General features: G+C 38.5%; 1 protein-coding gene across 1 annotated transcript; it reads right to left on the minus strand.

Annotated features, from left to right (window-relative positions):
• Window positions 1-17,225: 17,225 nt before the first annotated feature.
• On the minus strand, window positions 17,226-17,942 carry LOC145274297 (uncharacterized). Its single transcript, XM_080127391.1, has one exon. It carries the CDS (start codon window positions 17,940-17,942, stop codon window positions 17,226-17,228), a length of 717 nt encoding a protein of 238 aa, XP_079983517.1.
• Window positions 17,943-22,220: the final 4,278 nt, after the last annotated feature.

A 22,220-nucleotide genomic window follows, 5' to 3' on the forward strand; every position in this document is an offset into this window, starting at 1 on the left:
CTCTCTTAAATTGTTAACACAGAATGCTCAGGTGCCCCTCCAAATTGAAAACGGGGCTCTCCATTTCAAAGTCGCTTCATGAATTAAAAAAATTTTTTTTACAAACTACTTAAAAATACAAACCAATTAACTTTTCTACGATAAAAGTAACTTTTATTGACTGTGGTAACATTTTTTTCTTGTATATTTATATTATATATATAACATTTTGTCTTTGTAAGGAAACATCGTTTTGTTGGTCACTGTTGGCTACGAATGGAAACAAAGTTGATATAAAAAATATATTTTCGTGAAAATTATCTTTACTTTCATCATATTTTACTTATGGTAAAGTTTTTGAGTACCAATACCTATCTCTGTACAACCTCCTTTTCATAACCTATCATATTTTCATCAATCAGAGTCCATTTTCTGTAGGCTGTTTTTGAACTCAGTCAACCACGGGTACTTCTGTTAGTATATATATAATAAACAATATATATATATATATATATATATATATATATATATATTATAAGGTAAAATTAAAAGCCAAGAACAATGCGAGATTTTTTTTTTATACAGAGTAAAATTAAATGAAAACAAAAGAAATAAATTTCTTTTTTTTTGTTGTTTGTTTTTTCTTTTTCACACAAATTTTAACTCTAAACAACAGTAATTTTTTTTTTTTTCTGTTGTATTCAATGGTGTTATGAGATTTATAATACCATTGAATACAACAGAAAAAAAAAGTTTTACATGATTCTGTTTTCTATATGATAAAATTCAGGGTTGTATCTTTCTGGAAAAAAAAGTTACTCAGAAATAATGGATTTTAATAAATGTAATTTTGTTTAAAAAAAAAAACAACAACTTGATTTTGCGGCCATTTTTGGCGGTGTCTACTCTATATATATACTCTCTCTCTATAGATATATACTCTATATATATACTCTCTCTCTATATATATATATATATATTACTCTCTCTCTCTCTCTCTATATATATATATATATATATATATATATTCTATATATATATATATATATACTCTCTCTCTCTCTCTCTCTCTCTATATATATATATATATATATTCTCTCTCTATATATATATATATATACTCTATAGATATATATACTCTATATATGTACATATATATATATATATATATACTTTCTCTCTCTCTCTATATATATATATATATATATATATATATATATATATATGTACTCATATATATACTAGTGGGTGTACCTGGCGTTGCCCCGGGTGTTTGGAGGTGTGTGTGTGTGTGGTGTTAAATAAAAAAGAAACGGGGGGGGGGTGTAGGATCAAACCGGAAGCCCTGAGGCGAAGTTTGAAAATAAAATCGGCCAGCCAGAATGAGTTACTGAAAGATGTTTGAATTTATTTAAGTAAGAACCAAATTGACAAGTGCGCGCACGGAAGTCGTCAAGCGTTACGACAACGACGACGACGTCAGCAAATGAGGTCAATGACCAGGTTTGTTTGTTATAAGTGAAGTAAAAAACGAACGTTAAAACTTAAGCGGGGGTGGGGGGTGGTGGTAATCAAAAAAGCAAAAAAAAAACAAACGTAAGACAAACGAACGATTTTAAATGTAAAATCGAAGAAACAAAAGAAAAAAGTAAAACGAACCTGTATAAAATGGATTAAATAAGCTTGTTTCGCTATTAAAATTTAAAAAATCGGTGGATACTCGGGTGTTTTTCGGTGTGTGGTCGAGGATGGATAAGCGAAGTAAAAAAAAAAATCAAAAATGAACGTTACGTGAAAAAATGGCACTGGTTCAATATTTAAATTTAAAAAATCGAAAAAAAAATACATCTCACACCCCGATTCGAACCCAAAACGTTTAGATAATGAAACAATGCGCTAACAAACTGATCTAACGCGACGTACATGAAATTTAGTTTCAACTATTTAAAGTAAATCAGTTCATGACATCATCTGACGCATGGGTAGAACCGGTCATCGTCACAAGAGTACCGTTTTTGTTGACCCCCCCCAAAAGTCAAAAATTGTCGATTTCAGGGTGAAAAAATGAACGGTTTTTGCCAATTTTTCGATATTTTTCGAGCGAAGGATGGAGCTTTAATGTGATACCGAATTTGTGAAATTTCGTCATGTTTGTCGAAAGTTTTTAGTGGACATACAAACACACATACAAACATTCAAACATACATACATACATACACACATTTTCGCTGTTATATATATAGAAGACTAGCGAGGGGTACCCGGCGTTGCCCGGGTGTTTGGGGGAGTTAAAAAAAAAAAAACTAAGTATGAGGATCGAACCTGAACTGTTGAGGCAAAGTTGTGAAAAAAAAAAGAGTCGACGTTAACCATTGCCCCACCACGACATGTTTACGGAAACACGTTTGAATTTATTTAATTAGTTGGATTTAGCAGGTGCTCGTTTTAATGAGTTAATGAGGTCAGTTTGACTGCGGGATTTCATTTACTGCTGAACGCTTTTTTTTCCCCCGAAGATGTTATAGGAAAAAGACTAAGCCACATGAAGCGAGCAACAAATATTAAATATTTATCTTCCCGAAATCGACCAAATTAAATAGACAGGCGAGTTGTTAACTGTGAGATATTACGATTTGTATGTGATATAAAAAGTTTTAAAAAGTTGTTAAGCGAGTGACCGCTTCTCTGAAAAAAGCCTTTTGTTGACACACAGAAAAAGCGAACACACATACATAGATACAAACATTTTAGCTTTTATATTTATAGATGAATAAAATATATACAAATATATATATATATATGAATAAACTATATATATATATATATACATGGTGGATTCTCTCATCGAAGACGATGAAGGAGGGTTCAGTATGCAATCTTCAGCAGCTCCCAAGATCTGTGACACCACATGCGTAATTGCAATCCTGTAGACGTCCCGCACACTCCTCCGCAGATGGTGAACTTTCATATGCTCGTAGGTCAAAGATGCCTTCTCGAATGAACAGATAACCCCGCTTTGCTGCGTGCTCTGAAACCACAATGGCATACATATTCATTTTTAGGTGGATGTTTCTTGCGTTTTGTCTTCATATTTGCACGAAGGGTGTCCCTATGACAAAGGCGGTTTTGTTCAAATTCTTTGGTCCCCAGGAAACACGTCTTCCTCCATTTTCTGCAATCCTCTGCTGCACTCTCCCAGGAACTCAGAGAAATTCCACAACATTTCAGGTTGTCTTTTAGTTTAGCTTTGTAACGAAGCAGGGGACGCCCTATTGGACAGACAGAATTTGTCAGTTGCCCATAAAAAAGTTTCTTAGGAACTCTTGAGTCATCCATTCTTACAAGATGACCCGACCACCGCATTTGTATCCTGATTAAAAATGATTCAATACCAGTGATTTCACATCTCTCCAGTAATTCACTATTCGGAACACAATCCTGCCATCCAACATTGCAGATAAAACGCAGACATCTCATATGGAAGGAGTCAAGCTGATTTATATGCTTGCGGTACAAGGTCCACGTTTCGGCACCATACAGAAGAGTAAGCAGAACAACAGATTTGTAGACTGCCACCTTTACTTTTAGAGACATCGTGGCTGTTCCAGAGTCTGTGTCGCAACCTACCAAATGCCTCACTAGCTTTATTAATTCTACATTGGATGTCCTTTTCAAATTTAGCATCATCAGACACAATAGAGCCGAGGTATGTAAAAGAAGATACTGTTTTCAAAGCTTCACCATCAACATATACCACTGGTTGTGAAGAGGACGTAGTGTTTGGTTTTAGCTGTTGAGGATGTTTTGCATGTCATCAAGACTATGGGTGACAAGAGCACAGTCATCAGCATAAAGGAGGTCAAGAACAGTCTGCACAGAAGTCTTGGTTTTGGCCTTGAACCGTTGCTGGTTAAATAATCCTCCACTTGATCGATACTCAACACCTATGCCTCCTGAGGTGTTCCTGAAAGCTGTCTCAAGCATCACTGAAAAGAAAAGAGCAAATAGGATCGGAGCAAGGACACATCCTTGCTTAGTTCCATTTGACACTTCAAATGGTTCACTTTGTTCACAGCCAGATCGTACTGTCGCCACCATTCCCCAGTGAAAGGAGACAATCACATTCAACATCTTGTCCGGAATACCAAGCCTCCTCAAAACAGTCCACAGGGCATCCCTACAGACGGTATCAAATGCCTTTGTGAGGTCAACAAATGTGACAAATAAGTCCTTATTCTGCTCCCTCGCTTTCTCCTGTAGTTGCCGAAGGCTGAAGATCATATCCACAGTACCTCTTCCTGCCCTAAAACCACACTGGGTTTCTGGGAGCACAGTTTTACAGATTGAACCATTGAGTCTGTTTAGGATTACACGAGCTAGAATCTTACCAGCAACAGACAAAAGAGAAATTCCTCTATGGTTATCACACTCACACTTATTTCCTTTGTGCTTAAACAGGTGAATAATTGATGCGTCTTTGAACTGTTGTGGCACGGTACCAAGTTCCCATATTAATGAAAACAGGGCACTTAGTTTCCTGATTAACAGGTGGCTTCCACATTTGTATATTTCTGCAGGTATGCCGTCATCACCTGGAGCCTTACCATTTGAAAGTTGCTTCACAGCCCATTCAATCTCCGATATGGACGGAGTATCAGCAAGCGCCTCGATGGTTGGTCTCTGAGGAATATCATCAATCACTCCTCGATCCACTGTCGATTCTTTGTTTAAAACATTTGTAAAGTGTTCAGCCCAGTGCTTAGTAATGTCTTTCTTATCAGTGAGAAGAATGCCATCCGACGAAAACATTGGAGATGTCCCCCTTAAAATGGGACCAAACACCCCCTTGAGGTTTTGGTAGAATGATTTAAAATCGCACCTATCTGCCGCATCTTGTAAGGCCTCAGCTTTCTGCTTCCACCAGTTTTGTTTCATTTTCCGGAGCTGAGATTGTGCCAACCTTTTGACCATTCTGAAAGCCTTGTGTTTCACTGAAGAATTTTTGTCAGTAATCCATACTTGATGGGTTTGATGCATGTTATTGAGCAGTGGGACGATATTTGAATCATTTTCACCAAACCAATCTTGGTTTTTCCTTCGAACATATCCTAATGACTCTTTAGCAGAGTCATACACTGCAGTTTTAAACTCTCTCCAAGATGCCTCAATATCATTCCCACATAACGGAGGACAGCTTTTCATCAGTAGCCTTTTGAAATGAGTGCATTATCTCCTTAACTTTCAACTTGCCTACATCAATTCTCTTGATGGAAGAGTTACGTTGGTTTTGAACAGGGCGTTTGGTTTTCATCCTGACTGTGGAGCAGATTAATTTATGGTCTGACCAACATTCCCCGATGCTGTAAGAACGTGTAAAATTTATATCTTGACTATCAGAACGGCGCATAATGACATAATCAATGAGATGATAATGATTAGGCCGGGGATTTTTCCAACTGGCTTTCTTACAATTAGGCAGCTGAAACACTGTATTAGTGAGCAAAAGATCGAATTCACTGCAAAGAGACAATAAGAGAACACCATTTGAGTTGACTTTACCAATTCCATGTGAACCAATGACATTTCTCCAGAATTGTGTATCACTACCCACACGAGCATTGAAGTCACCCAAGACAAACAGCTTATCCTGTACACAGACCTTGTTGATTTGTTCGCGTAAAGAGGAGTAAAACCTCTCCTTTAACTCATCAGATGAATTAAGTGTAGGTGCATAGCAACTAAAAAATGTGGCATATTTGTCCCTTCCTACTGCAATGCGCAAGGACATAAGTCTGTCATTTATACCAACGGGCAGGGACTCAAGATTTTTGGCAATATCAGTCCTGATGGCAAAACCAACACCAGATTCACGTTTCTCAGAACTTGGTTTTCCAGTCCAATAAAAAGTGTATCCACCTTCAACTTCCTCTAGCTGTCCTGTATCAGCAAACCAAGTTTCAGAAAGAGCTGCAACAGAAATTCTATGATGCCTTAACACACGTGCCATAATAGCGGTTTTTCGTTCAGGGTTCCTTTTGTTATCCTGGAGTGTTCTTACATTCCAAGTCGCAATGAACATATTCGTTCCATGTATTTTGTTTCTATTCTTGATTTGGGTGCAAATATTGGATGCCCAGACATCTGCACCTGATGACAGGGACGTGAGCAAGTAAACAATTTTTAGGTCACCTTTTATAGACCCTTCCCCATGAAGAGGAAAGCAGTGCCATCCTATAAAGGGCTGCTTTGTTATGAAAGGAGGACACGAGTCACACAATTACTTGCAGGTGTTGTGAAAAATGGCCATCTACCTTCCACCACCTATATGCAATGTTCATGCTAGGAACTACCAGTGACATCCTTCACCTGTTCCCGTCACAATCCCATCATCGCCACAGGGTTTTGTTAATTGATTATTAGTTAAAAAAAAAAAAAAAAAAAGAAAGCACATATCGATGTACCAAACCTTAGGCTTAAATGAGTGAAAATTGTTCACTGAACAACCGGCACTTTGATTTGTTTTGCGTGGTCATTGCTTGTGCTGAACAAAGCACACTCTCTCCATCGGATTAACATGGTCTGTACAGGTGCACACATGTGCCACACGTCAGATGATAAAACGATCGCAGGATTTTCTTGTAAGAGTGTTCCATCTCCTAGATAAGTTGTGAGCCAACACTGATCCACCCTGGTACGCTTTCTGTGCAGCTGGATACCATACCAGCTATTTCTTGGTCCTTGACTCTAACGGTTAGTTCAGTCTAGTGGACACATTGCTTAGCGATGCTGTACCAACACCGTCCCCTCACAAGGTTTGGCAGGCCTGCTGAGACCAGTACCCAGGGTATAGCTCTTGGAGCTAGCAAGTGAGAGATTTAGGAGATGGGTGAGGACCAGTGATCTCTGTCCACCCTATTGAGTGCAGCAGCCAGAGACTCAAAGGTACTACCTCTACCCAGAGCCCCCTATACCCTATATATATATATATATATATATATATATATATATATATATATATATATATATATATATATATGAATAAACTATATATATACATATATATATATATATATATATGAATAAACTATATATATATATATATATATACATAAATATATATATGAATAAACTATATATACACACACACACACACACACACACACACACACACACATATATATATATATATTTGTATGACGAGATCCCTGGCGGCACCAGATGATCTTGCTTTTCAAATAGAGGAAGAGAAGATGGGAGAGGATGAGGTATGGTTAGGGGGCCATGCTGACACTTGGTCAAGGAAAAATAGATGTTTATGAGATTCCTGTCCACCAGAAAAGAGTAAATATTTCAATGAGAAAAAAAAATAAATAAATATGATAATAGATAATAGTTGTTCTTAAGCGGTTTTAATTTCCATTTTGTACTTATGTAGCGATATGAAGAGGCAAAAATGTCCAGAAGAAATAAAATATTTCAATGGGAAATAAATAGTTATTGCTTATCACATCAGTGCCGGGGTGGGGTTTTTAAGAGAGGGACAAACGAGAATTGTTCCTATATCATGCCTGTTATATATCTGTTAACAATGAAAAGGTTGTTTTTAAAACCTGTGTTGGGCGATATGAAAGACAGCTTGGGGTGAGGGGTCGCCGCCAGGCATTGTTCGACCTGTGGTGACTAATAACTCCTAATTTGATGATAAGTTAACACCTAAGTGCAATGAGGGTTAAAAATTGGTATAGATAAAGCCGAGAGGAGGAATTAGGGAAACAGAGAGAGGGAGGAAATTCAAAAGAAGAAAAAAGGAGTACAAATTAATAGGATAAAAGAAGAGAGGGAGAGGAAAGGAAGAAAAAGAAAAAATAACTCCAGAAAGGTGAAAGGGGAATTTCTGATTTGATAAAAACGATTGGCTTTTTAGAGTTAGAGTCCTTTTACTAGCTGGCATCTAGGCGTCCATATCGCTCTCACCTGAGCAGCAGAAGGATATTTTCCAGTGACCAGTGAGAGTCTGATCACCCTTAAGGAGTCCACCACTAGACAAGTAAGAATGTAGCCCTGCTGGGTTGCATCTATGGTCCTGTAAGCTGGGAGCGATGAACACGGCCAGAAGTACATCACAAGTATGCTCCCGTGAACCAGGATAGCGATGGATGCGGCTCAGCCCTTGGACAGAGAGGGTGTTAGGGTTATATTATGGTGCCGATGACCTAGGATATCACATCTCTGAGATGTGCATGAATGAGTAACCACGAACACACTTTTGAAGCGTCTGGAACTCAGTTTTCTTAGAAAAAAAAACATTGAAAAATATAAGGAAAATGGCCCCCCCAAAAATGTTTTTTAAAAAATCCAGGGAAACGAACCATTGAAAAGAAAATTTATTGAAAAAAAAAGAAAGACTGACATTGAATTTATCGGAAAGGAAAGAAATATTGAAATTGAACTTTGAGGGCATAGCTAAAAACATAATAGCTAGCCGTCAAAATGCATGAGAAAAAAAACTGCAGCAAGGAGCAAGGAGGACCACGAAAGACAGAGAAAAGGAGAGATGGAAAGAAACGAAGCAGACGATAAGAGAGGTAAGGGCAGATTTTTGTTGGTTCCTATTGCTTCGCTCCAAATTTTTTTTTTAGGTGCGGTTGTCAGTGTGGTTTTTCATTATTAAGTCTCCCGTAACGAAAGTTTTGTCTTAATATGCAAAGTATTGTTGATTTTTGCTCCCATCCCCACAGGAAAAAGTGAAAATGAAATATGTATTCGTTAGACTGGTTGATATGTCATTGTTGTATAAGAACGGAAGCGCATATGTTGTCACTGATATGAGAGAGAGAGAGAGAGAGAGAGAGAGAGAGAGAGAGAGAGAGAGGCAGGTCCCCTTAAAAGGTATAGCAGTAAACAGATTTAGTAAACATGGAGGGGAGAAATGGTTAGAAAAGTCAACCCTTGAATCAGGCTTAACATGAAAGGGAATTTAGTGGTCGGTTGAAAAAAAAGAGAGAAACAGAGACTAGAAATGAATAAAGAGAAGAAATAAGCATAATGGAGAGAGAGGTAGATAGATATGGCGAACGGGTTTGGAAACGAACGGGGTTGGAAAAAGAAGAAAAGAAAATAGAGAAAGAAAAGAACTAAGACACAAAGAGAGCGACAGACTACCATTTATGGTACCACATCTAAGACAGTAAACGACCAAGTTCTCTCCAATTCTCTCTCCTCTGATCTTGAGCACGTAGTACAATGGGGAAAGGAGTGGCTGGTTACTTTTAATGCATCTAAAACCAAGCTTCTCTCTTTACACCATCAACATTCTAATTCACATTTGTCATCAATTGAAATGAATGGCTCTCGTCTTCAGGAGGCCTCAAGTTTTGACAAGCTTCTGGGCTTGACCATTACTCCTGATCTTAAATGGAACACGTATATCAAATCTGTTGCCAAGGCCGCTGGAAAAATGGTGGGATCTTTCTATCGATCCAGTAGATATCTCACTGCTGATGCTATTCTCTACCTATATAAGAGCCAGGTACGTCCAAGGATGGAATACTGTTGCCACATCTGGGCAGGAGCTGCTAGAAAGGACTTGTCCTGCCTTGATAGAGTTCAAAATAGACTTCGTAGCCTCGTAGGAGATGTCCTTTTCTCCTCCTTGCAACCTCTATCTCACAGAAGAGATGTTGCGAGTTTGTCTCTGATGTATCGTTATTTTCATGGAAAGTGTTCGACTGAGCTTCAATCTATGGTCCCCCCTCGCCAAACTTTCACAAGAAACACTCGTCTAGCTGTAAACACTATCAATAATTTCCCCCACTCTTTATCTGTGCCTAAACCTAAACGTAGATTCCATGAACAAAGCTTCTTTCTTAGAACTGCACGCCTATGGAATTGTCTTCCGTTTTCCTGCTTTCCGGCTGACTACAATATGGTTGTGTTCAAGTCTAAAGTAAATAAGTTCTTGATGAGCCGTTCCATATAAGTTATTAAATTTACCAAATTTTCATTACTAATAATTACTATATTGACCAATTTCTACTGTACACTCTTTAACCCTTATCCTTGAGTGGCCTCTGGGCCTTGATAATGTGGTGATACCTTTGTAAAAAAAAAAAAAAAAAAAAAAAAAAAAAGTTGGCAGTTTTAGAAGAAAAAATGCGTGGAGGAAGCCAGAAAGAATTGGCTGGGTATGATGTGATCCCCGCGGAAGGGATGTGAAGACGTGCGGAGTGCACTGTGTATGAGGTATAAAAGTAGAGGCGGAGAAATGTACAAGGTGTACTGGCCGTGAAGGCATGAAGAAATGTAATGAAAATGCAGTGAATAGAATTGCCCAAAATGGGATGCAAACCCCACGGAGAGTGTATGAAAAAGTGCTGAATGCACGGTGTGTAATACATGGAGTTTGACGGTAGATTTAACGAGACACTGGGTGTGTCTGCGTGAGATGCCATGGAATAGGCATGTGAGAATACGAATATCATAGATATGTGATCTCCGCCCGGTCCGCAGTGACAGACACTGTGCACCACTGATGAACGGGAAAACTCTTGAGAATAATGCACCATGAGATAGAAAGGTCAATAAGTGAGAGAGAGAGAGAGAGAGAGAGAGAGAGAGAGAGACGCTCATGCCGAGATAACCTGAAGAATGGTTGTGAAAAGGGAAACGAAATAGGGATTGAGAGAAGTATACCGATCTTTAGAGAAATAGAAACCGGCGGTATTGATGCCGTGCTGATTTTGTAATGAATAGAAGCTCTCATAAGAATAAATTAAAGATGAAGTAATGATTTGCCTGAGATTAGTGGTGAGACACTTAGACTGTCAAATAAAGGGGCGTTTGGTTGGAGAATTTTATTAAAATTAAAGGAAAAAAAAACTGAGAATTGGGAAGCAAGGTTCCTGTCAGCAGGAGCAATGAACCAGGTAGACCAAAAGTAGTTAACCGGGTAGCAATCTGATAATGGACTGGGTTGCAACTGTTGGTGCTGTCGTGTCGTGTGCATGTCGGGCCCTTGTGCGCACGTGGTATTGGCAGGCTGTAGCACAGGCCACTCTTTCAGATGTGCTAGTAGATAGAAACCAATGGGGATAGACAGAAGAGAAACTAAAACATGTGTATCATGAAATTGAATCTTAAATCCTTTTAGGATAAAACAAATGGAGTTTGATAGAACCGTGATTTGATTGAAGAAAAAAAAATGAAGAGAACTGTTTCATTATTTTAATAATTGTATGGAAATGTACTATTTTTGTTTTGGAAAAGAAAAAAAAAATTTAGATGAGGACTGATAACGTGTGTAATTGTTGTGTAGCATTCTCACCTGCGTTGAAAAGAAAATCAGTTGGCCTGAGAGTTTTCATGAAAGGTGAATAAAATATTGTTGGAAGTGATGTTAAAGTATAATGTCACTATCTTGGTTCACGGGAGCATACTTGTGATGTACTTCTGGCCGTGTTCGTCGCTCCCAGCTTACAGGACCATAGATGCAAACCAGCAGGGCTACATTCTTACTTATCGAGTGGTGGACCCCTTAAGGGTGATCAGACTCTCACTGGTCACTGGAAAATATCTTTTTGCTACTCAGGGAATGCGAAATGCACATGACCCTAAGTCCATGTGGCAACATTGTCGATTTCGGTCGTCACTCTGGCTTCGTGCTGGATCCAGTCTGTCTCCTTCATCATCTGGCGTCAGGGGATATCTGAAACAGACTGTATCTTCATTCAGGCTGGCAAATCGAGGAACAAGGAAAAACTCTGGGACATTTTTATATAACAAAACAAAATATTCACAAATCGTTTTACACTTGTTTAGTCGAGTTCTTTGATTCAAGTTTCATAATGCAGGTTGTATACTTAAGTTCCACTAATCAATTTCCCAGCTAAGAACAAGAGCTTTCAACTTAGCTCTTATGAGGGTTTCACCCCCCCCCCCTGGCGGGGTGAGAGCGATGTGTACGTCTCGATGCCAGTCAGTAAAAAGCACTCTGGACTCTAACTCCAAAAAGTCAATCGTTTTTATCAAATCAGAAATTCCTCCCTCTGCCTTTTTGGAGTTATTCTTTCTTTTTTCCATTATCTTATTCTTTTCCTTCTCTCGTGAACTCATTATTTTATTCATTTCATTTTCTCTTTCTTTTCTCTCGTCTTCGTCTGTCATGACCATATCTCTCCCTAGGTTCAATTTATTTATTTATCTGTCCAACTAACTTATCACTTGGCCCGATGGCCTGGCAGTTAAATACAACAGGTGGGCCCAACGACAACACCTCCCAGACACCAAAACAGACCTTTTGAACCCAAGTCATTGTACCTTTCAACAAAACATTGTTTCTTTAATAATTTGAATTGTTGTTCTAACCTAAACCAGAAAACGACCCTGTAATGCTTTTTCTGCCAACTCGAGAATCTCATTATCATATTTATTTATTTATTTATTTCCCATCGAAATATTCACTATTTCTTCTCTCATTGAAATATTTACTCTTTTCTGTGGACAGGAATCTTATGAACATCTGTTTTTCCTCTCCCATCTTCTCTTCCTCTATTTGAAAAGCAAGATCATCTGGTGTCGCCAGGGATCTCGTCATAAAGGTATTTAAACTGTTTAATAGAAAATCAGTTAGCCTGAGAGATTTCATGAAATGTGAATAATATATTGTTGGAAGTGATGTTAAGGTATTTAAACTGTTGAATAGAAAATTATTTGGTCAGAGTTTTCACAGGGTGTGAGGTGGTAAATTGGTTTGAAGTGGCAGTAAAACATTTAGGCTGTCAAAGAAAAATCATTTAGCCTGGGAATTTACATTTAAAAAAATGAAATCAATCGCATGGTAAATAGTTTTGAAGCATTTAAACTGTCAAGTAGAATGTCTTAAAGAAACTAACGGTGCTCATAGTATTCTGTTTTGAAAAAATTAAATATGCAGTCGTTGAGAAGGCTTTGAAATTGTGAAAGTATGAAATATCATTGGGAGATGTGCCTCTATGCCAAGAGGTGTGCATGAGCTGAGGACGTCAGTTCTTTCCCTTCGTGTAAAGGATTGAGAGAGATGCGTCTGAAGAAAAGAAAAAAACTTCAAGGTTTATGATGTTATGAGTAAAGATATTGCATTCTTGGTTTTTAGATATTTTTGTAATCAAGCACTGTACTGGAGTAGAGCTAATAATTCTTATGTGCCCAACATGTCGCTCATATTTAAAACCGACAGTATTGATGGTAAATTTGAATTTTTGTATAGCTGAAGAATGGATTGCTATTGAGCAAGTAGAGATAAATAAATAGAGGCGTAAATGTGACTTGACTGTGCTACGTTTGCTTGGAGTTATTTCAGTCACCAGATTACCACATATACCTCGTTTTCATTTTGTTGGCTTCAGATAATCATGTGAGAATTAAGTGAGATTTTTTTGAAGATAGTGATTTGAAGGGGAGCAATTAGACCCACGGAGGAACAATAAATTAGTCATGCGGAGATACAGTGTTTGAAAGAAGACACCAGAAATGAATAGAGATCTCTGTTTGAGTCCGTGTGAATTATGAGATAAAAGATCTTATTACAATCACTGGCTCAATGCACTGGAAAATGTGCATGTGGGTAGTGTGCCTGGAAACTTCTGTCGATCTTGTAGGATAGATCATTAATTGTATTGGGAATTCTGTATTGTATTTGGGAATTCTGACTGAAAAGAAATAGTTTAGTTGAGGACCAACTAAATTTGGAAAAGAAGAGAAATATCAGAAAAATGGATGTGTGGAAAGGATCTGACCTTTCTTTTACTCAATGAGGTGTGAGAGAAACCTGGAGATTGTTTTTTTAATTAGCAGATAGCTGGATAAAAATGTGGGAGTCAATAATGAAAGAATTCCCCAGTTTTAAATGTAAGAAGAAATCAGGTAAGCACAAAGCACTGACAAGTGACAACAACAGCACACCTGAGCAGAGTGGTGATACCAATGAGTGCCCTCTGCCAAAACTTGGATAGCGTGCATGAGCTGCAACCATCGACAAAACCCAAGGTTACAAGCAGGGACCCCAAAGTCAGTCCCTAAACCATTATTAAAAAAGAAAAAAGAATGAAAAAACAAATATCAAAAGCGCAAATATTTTTCTGATTGTTTTATGATTTGTGAGAAAGAGAAAATGAACAAGTAGTTTAAAGGGTGTATGAGCTCTCCTTTGATAGTGAACTGAGCATGGTTATCTTTCCTTAGTTGCATGCACATAGGTTAAGTCATAGAGAAGTACCGAAAATGAAAAAAAAGGAACACATGTTTTGCATGCACATGGCCATTTGTAGAGAAAAACTGAAAATAAAGGAAAACAAGAAACTGTTTTGCATGTACGTGATTTAGTCACCTCAATAGTAAAGTGAAAAAAAAGTTTATCAATTGAAAAAATGCATGTGTAGGCGAATATAAAAATCCATGACTCGTGAGCTGTGGAAGCTTATAATTTCATGGATTCATGTTTAGTTATTGAATGAGTGCCATTTTCTCTGATGATAAGAACTATGCACGCATACATACTACATTATAATATATACAGCAGTACAACCAGAACCATTGGACCAGAACATTTTTGCATGCTGAATGGACAATTTTTGTCAGTTGCTTTTTATTGACCGATTGTAGAATTACTAGTTTCGGGGCAGGCTTTTGGTGCAGGTCACATATATGCCAATTATGACTAATTGACAAGTGAAAGGAAGGGGCGGATATGACGAGATCCCTGGCGACACCAGATGATCTTGCTTTTCAAATAGAGGAAGAGAAGATGGGAGAGGATGAGGTATGGTTAGGGGGCCATGCTGACACTTGGTCAAGGGAAAACAGATGTTTATGAGATTCCTGTCCACCAGAAAAGAGTAAATATTTCAATGAGAAAAAAAATAAATAAATATGATAATAGATAATAGTTGTTCTTAAGCGGTTTTAATTTCCATTTTGTACTTATGTAGCGATAGGAAGAGGTAAAAATGTCCAGAAGAAATAAAATATTTCAATGGGAAATAAATAGTTATCGCTTATCACATCAGTGCCGGGGTGGGGTTTTTAAGAGAAAGACAAACGAGAATTGTTCCTATATCACGACTGTTATACATCTATTACCAACGGAAAGGTTGTTTTTAAAATCTCTGTTGAGCGAGATGAAGAATGGGGGTCAAGAGAAGGGGTCACCGCCAGGCATTGTTCGACCTGTGGTGACTAATCATGCCTAATTGGTAATAAGCAAAAACCTCAGTGCAGGTGGGGGTTGAGGTCTGGTAGAGATAAGCTCTAAAAGAAAGAATAACTCCAGAAAGGTGGAAGGGGAATTTCCGATTTGATAAAAACGATTGGCTTTTTAGAGTTAGAGTCCTTTTTTTACTAGCTGGCATCGAGGTGTCCACATCGCTCTCACCCCGCCTGGGGGGGGGAGGGGGTGAAACATCCATAAGAGCTAAGTTGAAAAGCTCTTGTTCTTAGCTGGGAAATTAATTAGAGGAACTTAAGTTATACAACCTGCACCATGAAGCTCGGATCAAAGAACTCGACTTTAAACAAGTGTAGAACGATTTTTGAATAATTATTTTGTTGGTTTTTACGAAAATGAACCAGAGGTTTTCTTTCTTTCTCGATTGCCGGCCTGAATGAAGATGCAGTTTATTTCAGGTATGCCCTGACGCCAGATGATGAAAGTGATAGACTGGATCCAGCACAAAGCCAGAGTGACGACCGAAATCGACAATGTTGCCACACGGACTTAGGGTCATGCACATTTCGCATGCCCTGAGCAGCAGAAAGATATTTTCCAGTGACCAGTGAGAGTCTGGTCACCCTTGAGGGGTCCACCACTAGACAAGTAAGAATGTAGCCCTGCTGGTTTGCATCTATTGTCCTGTGAGCTGGGAGCGACGAACATGGCCAAGAGTACATGACAAGTATGCTCCCGTGAACCAGGATAGCGATGGATGCGGCCCGGCCCTCGGACAAGAGAGGGTGTTAGGATTATAAATTTTCTCACAAATAAATCAACTTTGACCTGTTGACAACATATTTTTTTTTACTGTGTACGTTTTCAGCGGCCTGGCCTAATTTTTTTTTTGCGCTTTAAATTATCCTAATAAACAATTGTTAATACTTTCTGCATTTTTTCGTTCATTTCTGTATTACGTTTAAGTTATTTTAACGCAATTTTCTTACAAGTAAATCTACTATTTTATAATGTATTGTTTTACTGTGTACGTTGTCAGCGACCCAATTTTTTTTTCCACGTTTAAATTAAAAGATATTTCAAAATTTGAATTTAACTTTAAGTATTATGGTATCTGTTCAGTGCACATTTACCTATAAGTATGGCAAACCACTTATAATTCAGTGGCTGTTTTTTTTTTTCAAGATTAAACAATTATAAACAGAACGACTCATAGAAATCTATCTATATTCTTTTTTCATTTTAATATACTTTCATAGAAATGTTTCTGTTATGTTACAAAAAACTATTTTCTTTACGTCACAAGTGTTACGCTCATACATGAATTCCATAGCTAATATAACATACTGACCCAACGGGTCACGGGTAGTCTAGTATATATATAATGTTTTTGTTTAACAAAGTTATAAAAACAAATATTTCTTATATGGCTAAAGCTACCGATATATTATTTTTAACATGATTCCAGACATATACTCAAAATGCATATTTAAAAAAAAAAAAATTTGGAGTGAAAAATGCCATTTATGGATTGTTAGGGTAGTGGAATAGTTTTTGTAAATAAAATGAACTACTGGCATTGCATGTAGTAGGCCTGTTGGCTTGTTAAGCCTTATAGGAGGGATGCTATTCCATAATGAATAGACGTTCATTTTGTTTTAATAATAATAATAATAATAATAATAATAATAATCATAACAACAACAACAACAACAACAACAATAACAATAATAATAATAATAATCATAATAATAATAATAATAAAAGTTTTATAAAAGATAATCAAATGAACAATTCAAGACATATACACAATAAAATAGTTTCAAAACAAACATAACATATAAAGTATTATTTTATATTTTAAACAATGAACAACAGAAAGTTTCAAGATATATACACCCAAAGAAAATTTAAAAAGATACATAACATATAAAGTGAAAAATCCATTTCTTTTACAAAACAAAAGAACATTAATGGAAGGAATGCTTCCTCATAATACTAACTTAGAACATTTGTATTCACAATATTTTTAGCAAAAGGTGCATTCTTAAGGAACACTTTCACATTTTCTTTTCTCCTCCCTCTGCTTGGTGCTACATATAATTGCCTGTGCTGAAATACCGGCATCTCTAAGTAAATCAAAACATTGTCCATTGTTTGCCCTTGGCAAAACATGACTGAGCATGCGTTGTAGTGGTATTCCGTCATTTTCTGATAATATAAATTTTACTCTTGGTATGAGGACTATTTCATCTTTAAATTCAGATGTAATAGTTTTGCCTACTAATAAATTTTTATGCAACTCCTCAATTATCAATCGTGTACCGTTGCACAGACGTGGAGAATCCAAGTTTCTCATCATAATAATAGAAGACCCTTTTTTCATCTCCAGTTTATGAGGTGGTAAGCCTGACATCTCCAAAGAGTCGAGATACTCTATAGAGAAATGAGTTGCGTTTGTGCCATCACATACAGAATTGAATGAACAATATTCCTTCATGTTTCCAGGGAAAAGTCTGATGCAGATGGAATTGATGTTTCTAACAGATTCGTTCACTGGCGCTAAAACACAATTTTTAGAAAAGAGTTCAGCAGAATTCTCAAATGAAGGATATATGAAATCAATACTGTCTTCGATTCTCCTAAAAGGTAAAACCATATCTTTGGGGAGTTCAGTTTCACCGTTGTTATTCTTCTGGAGTTTATCTTCTCCAACATCTATTAAAAATCGTGAATACATAAGTCCATCTTCATCAACACGCATGTTATTTTTCAAATCAAATTTCCTCAACTTGTGCCACAATTAGGATTTTTTTATGCAAGCATTTTCAACATCTGCATCATTGCCTCTTTTCACTACAGGAAGTCACTACTGCAGACGGTTAAAATCCCCCCAAAAGGAGCATTATTTTTGCAAACATCCTGCAGAGTTCGATCCACTGCTCCAAAGCTCTCTCTCCTCATCATTGAACACTCGTCCCACACAATAATCTTGGTATTTCTGAGCAAATTTGCAGTGTCTGAATTTTTGGCAATATTACATAGATCATTATCTTTGATAGTAAGAGGAATTTTGAACCTTGAATGTGCTGTTCTCCCTCCAGGCATCAATGTTGCGGCTATACCAGATGATGCCACAGAAAGGGCAATATCGTCACTGCTTCTCACTTTAGCAAGAATTAGGTTGTTGAGAAAGGTTTTTCCTGTGCCTCCTGGAGCATCTATAAAGATCAATTTTCCAATATCTCTGTTTAAGCAGTCACAAATAAATTCATACACATTCCTTTGTTTAGGACTCAACAAAGGTTCCTTTTCTTCCACAAACTCTCTTTGCTCATCTGTGTTGTACTGCTGTTCAAAGAGGAAATCTGTGTTGTTGACAACGTGATGAACATGTAGGTTTTGTGGTGCTGGTAAGTTGAACTGCTGCAGATTTTTACCAAATGTGTCAAGCTTTTCTTGCAGATATAAGAGGGCTTGATTATAATGCTTTCCATTTATTAATAAGGTATGATCATACAATGTTCTTTGCTCCAGATGATGGAAATCCTCTGACATTGAGTCCTTAAATCTTTCCCAAAGATCAATTGAGTTGTTGATTTCACAATTCACAAGGAGCACAACAAATAAATTTCTCATGACTCGTGGAAATCTTGTTCTTTCTGCCTCTTCCATCGTGTGCTGCCAGTGAGCATCATCATACAGCAATCCTTTCTCTCTGCATGCATCTTTGAATGAAGGCAATATTACACCATGGACTGTTTTCAGTTCATCAAAAGACACTGGTCCTTTAACATGATGAAGCAGTAACCTCATATAGTGCAAGTCGCCACTGTTGGGAGAAACTGTGTATACACGTCCTATGATGTTTGCTTCAAATATGTGAGGATGCAGTTGTACTCTTATTCCTGCTTTTCTTCTTTGCCATCTTTTATTATTCCACACATAGAATCGTGGAATGTCAACATAGTATAGTGTTTTTGCAAAAGGATTACGGACACAAAGATCAAAGAATTCCGTGAGTGTAGTCTTGGTCATATTATTGTGTTGGATAGTTTCATTTTCTTGGTAGAATACCTGTTGCTGCTCAGGAAGATGTACTTGGAGACGAATCACAGCAGGTTCTCTATTATGAATGGGAAAGTCAAGAATAGTAGAAACAGCCTCCGATGGACCAATATACCTACCAGTTAAGTACTGTGCCACTTCATCCTCACGGTTTACTCCAAAACAAAGTTGGTCAGTGCCCTTCATTGTGTATTTGATGACATATTTTATTGAGTGCACAGAAGAGCATTTTCAACATTTAAGTGACAGTTGAAGATTTTTAGTAACTGCAAATTATGAGGAACAACCCATTCATTTGTAATATTTTCGCATGGCCTCCCTTCTTTATGTCCATGATGTCCACCCATTTCAGGAGATCGGCGTCAGTAAACGGGATAAGAATCCTCTCCACACCTTGTATGCACACTATAATGCTTAGAATATCTCTTGCTACACCATCCGTCCTTCCAACATGGTAACTTGTTAGTGCAATATGGGCCATGGATCATGTGCTGCAGTACCAACTGGTGCCCCTGAAAGTCTTCATTGGGGTTAGGAATCTCAGCTTGCACAAATCTGTCATATTCTTGTGGTCTTGGTTTCGAGTTTTCATCCATCCATAATAAACAATGCAAGTGCGGAAGACCTCACTTCTGATATTCAACACTGAAAACATAAGCAATACATTTGCCAAACAGAACTTGGGTACCAATCAAGTACTTTATGAATTTTTTCTCTTTAGGTCAAACACACGAGCTATCAAATCTGGTCTGTCATTGGGTTGTTAATTCAAAAACAAATGCTCCTTTATTTCTGGCCAGTTAGGGTTGCATGTCATGGTGATAAAAAATGTATGATTTCCATAACGTTGTACATCATGGCGTCTTGACATCGTTCCATCATGTATCTTGGTCCTCCAACGAATGTTGAAGATAGAATGATTCTTCCAACATTGTTAAAATCATCATCATCATTTAGTGCATCAACAAAACCTCTGTAGGTGGTACATCTGAGAGTGGATTGGTTCAGCCGAATATAATTCAACCTCTCATCCTCAATTTTTGCAGCATATCAACGAAAAACTGTTGCAACAAACGCCCACTTCTTAAGAGATGATTAAATTCATTTTCATGAACCATAATTCGATGGGCATAGTAACGCATTGCAGTTAGTTTTTTGTTATTAGTCATTTGCATCTGTTGGTGCCAACCGTCTTCTCCAGATGGAAAGAACAGGACATACTGAAGAGGGTCATACGATCGGTGGGATTCAGATATAGTTTGCATTTGTCCTCCTCTGTGTGTAAGAACAATGTGCTGTGAGGATGAACGTGGCTCATTTTGAATGCTGATACCCACCTCGTTGACAACTTACTTATTGAACCTCATGCTCTTGAGTTGGCCTCTTATCAGGATCGATTTCAATTGTTGCATTAGGGACTTCTCTGTCAAGTACGGCTAGCGCCTCGCACTAAATAAGACCAAGGCAGGGAAGCGTCTAGAGGATAGGTTAGCCAGGCGGTGGCAGGGGGGGACACCCTAGAGATAGAACTAGCTAAGGGAGATCTGAACTGTTCGGCTAGCGAGCGGTATCAGGGCCAGGTAACTAGGGCTAGGCTATGTAAGGTGTCCAACAAAGCCGTGAACATAGACGCTTCAGAGTGTAGAGCTTCACTCAGGCGCAAATCTGTCAACTATATCAAAGAAATCCAGAGCCCGGAAGGGCGCTCGTTAGTGTTGTCTTGGGAGATTTGCGAGCGGTTTCGGGTTCACTTCGAGGATCGCTTCACACGGCTGTCCAGGCTCCACGTCCAGGAGTTTGACAACTATTTGGCTGGTTCGCCCCGCCTGGAGGCGGCCCGAGTGGCTAGTTGTGATGGTTGGGTTGCAGAGTGTGAGGTCGTTGCTGCGTTGAAGCAGGTTGGCTACAACAAATCACCCGGACTCGATGGTCTGCCCTATGGATTGTACTTGAGGCTGTCGCACATATTCGTTCCCATTCTGATGAACGTGTTTAACCACTGGTTTGACATGGGATCCATCCCGAGTCAGGTTACCAAGGGAGTGGTCACGCTTCTTCAGAAGAAGGACAGGTGTGTCGGGGGGCTAGATGACGCTCTTAAATGCGGATGTCAAAATTTTGGCCAGAGTTCTTGCGAATCGTTTGCAGGTTGTTATCACCGACTTGGTCGAACCAGATCAGAATTACGCTGTGAAGGGGAGATCGATTCAAAACAATCTGCACTTGATTCGCACGATCATAGAAAACTTAGAAGATGACACCGAAGCCACACTGATCAATTTGGATCAGTCCAAGGCGTTCGACAGGGTGGACCATCAGGCCAGGGTATCCGCGTTTGCCGATGATGTCACCGTGTGTGTGTCGAGCCATCATGACATATTCGCGGTGATTAAGGCACTCAAGTTGTACGAACGAGTCAGAGGAGCAGTTGTCAATCTTAGCAAGTCTGTCAGCCTGAGCTTGGCTGCCTGGCAGGGCTCTTTAGCACTGCCAGGCTCTTTGGGCTGGACAGACGGCCCGGTTAGCATACTTGAAGTTTGGTTCGGACCGGGCCTCCAGCTCGACAAAAACTGGTCGGAGGTCCAGGCAAAGGTCGGAACGTCAGTGAGGACTTGGCGAGGTCACGGCTTGCATCGTTCCCGACCAGGTGACGTGCCTGGATTTGGCATCTGTAGTCTACAACGCAGATCCACTGTGGCCTAGGGAGGAACGATTGGTGTTCCTAGCGATCCTAGGCATAGCTAGACTAGTTGTGTGGACATCACGCATAGAGATAGGGCGAGGGGGGAATCCAATCCCTCATTACTATCTGATTTCGTATTTTAAACACCAACTTAAGATCAAAATCAGATGTGATAGAAGGAGACTATCCCGCTCGGTATTTAGTCGTAGGTGGATACACACCGCTAGTTTGTGCGCGTTCACACGAAACAGGCTTGAGTACGTGTTCCCTGCCTAGGCATGGCACACACCG

The sequence above is a fragment of the Euprymna scolopes genome, unplaced genomic scaffold (assembly GCF_053919585.1).
Source record: "Euprymna scolopes isolate OS-2025 unplaced genomic scaffold, ASM5391958v1 sca317, whole genome shotgun sequence".
In the NCBI taxonomy this organism is placed as follows: Eukaryota; Metazoa; Mollusca; class Cephalopoda; order Sepiida; family Sepiolidae; genus Euprymna; species Euprymna scolopes.

Excerpts from the sequence above, each read along its gene's own strand:
- LOC145274297 (XM_080127391.1), bottom strand. The coding sequence starts at position 17,942 with ATGCGTGTTGATGAAGATGGACTTATGTATTCACGATTTTTAATAGAT.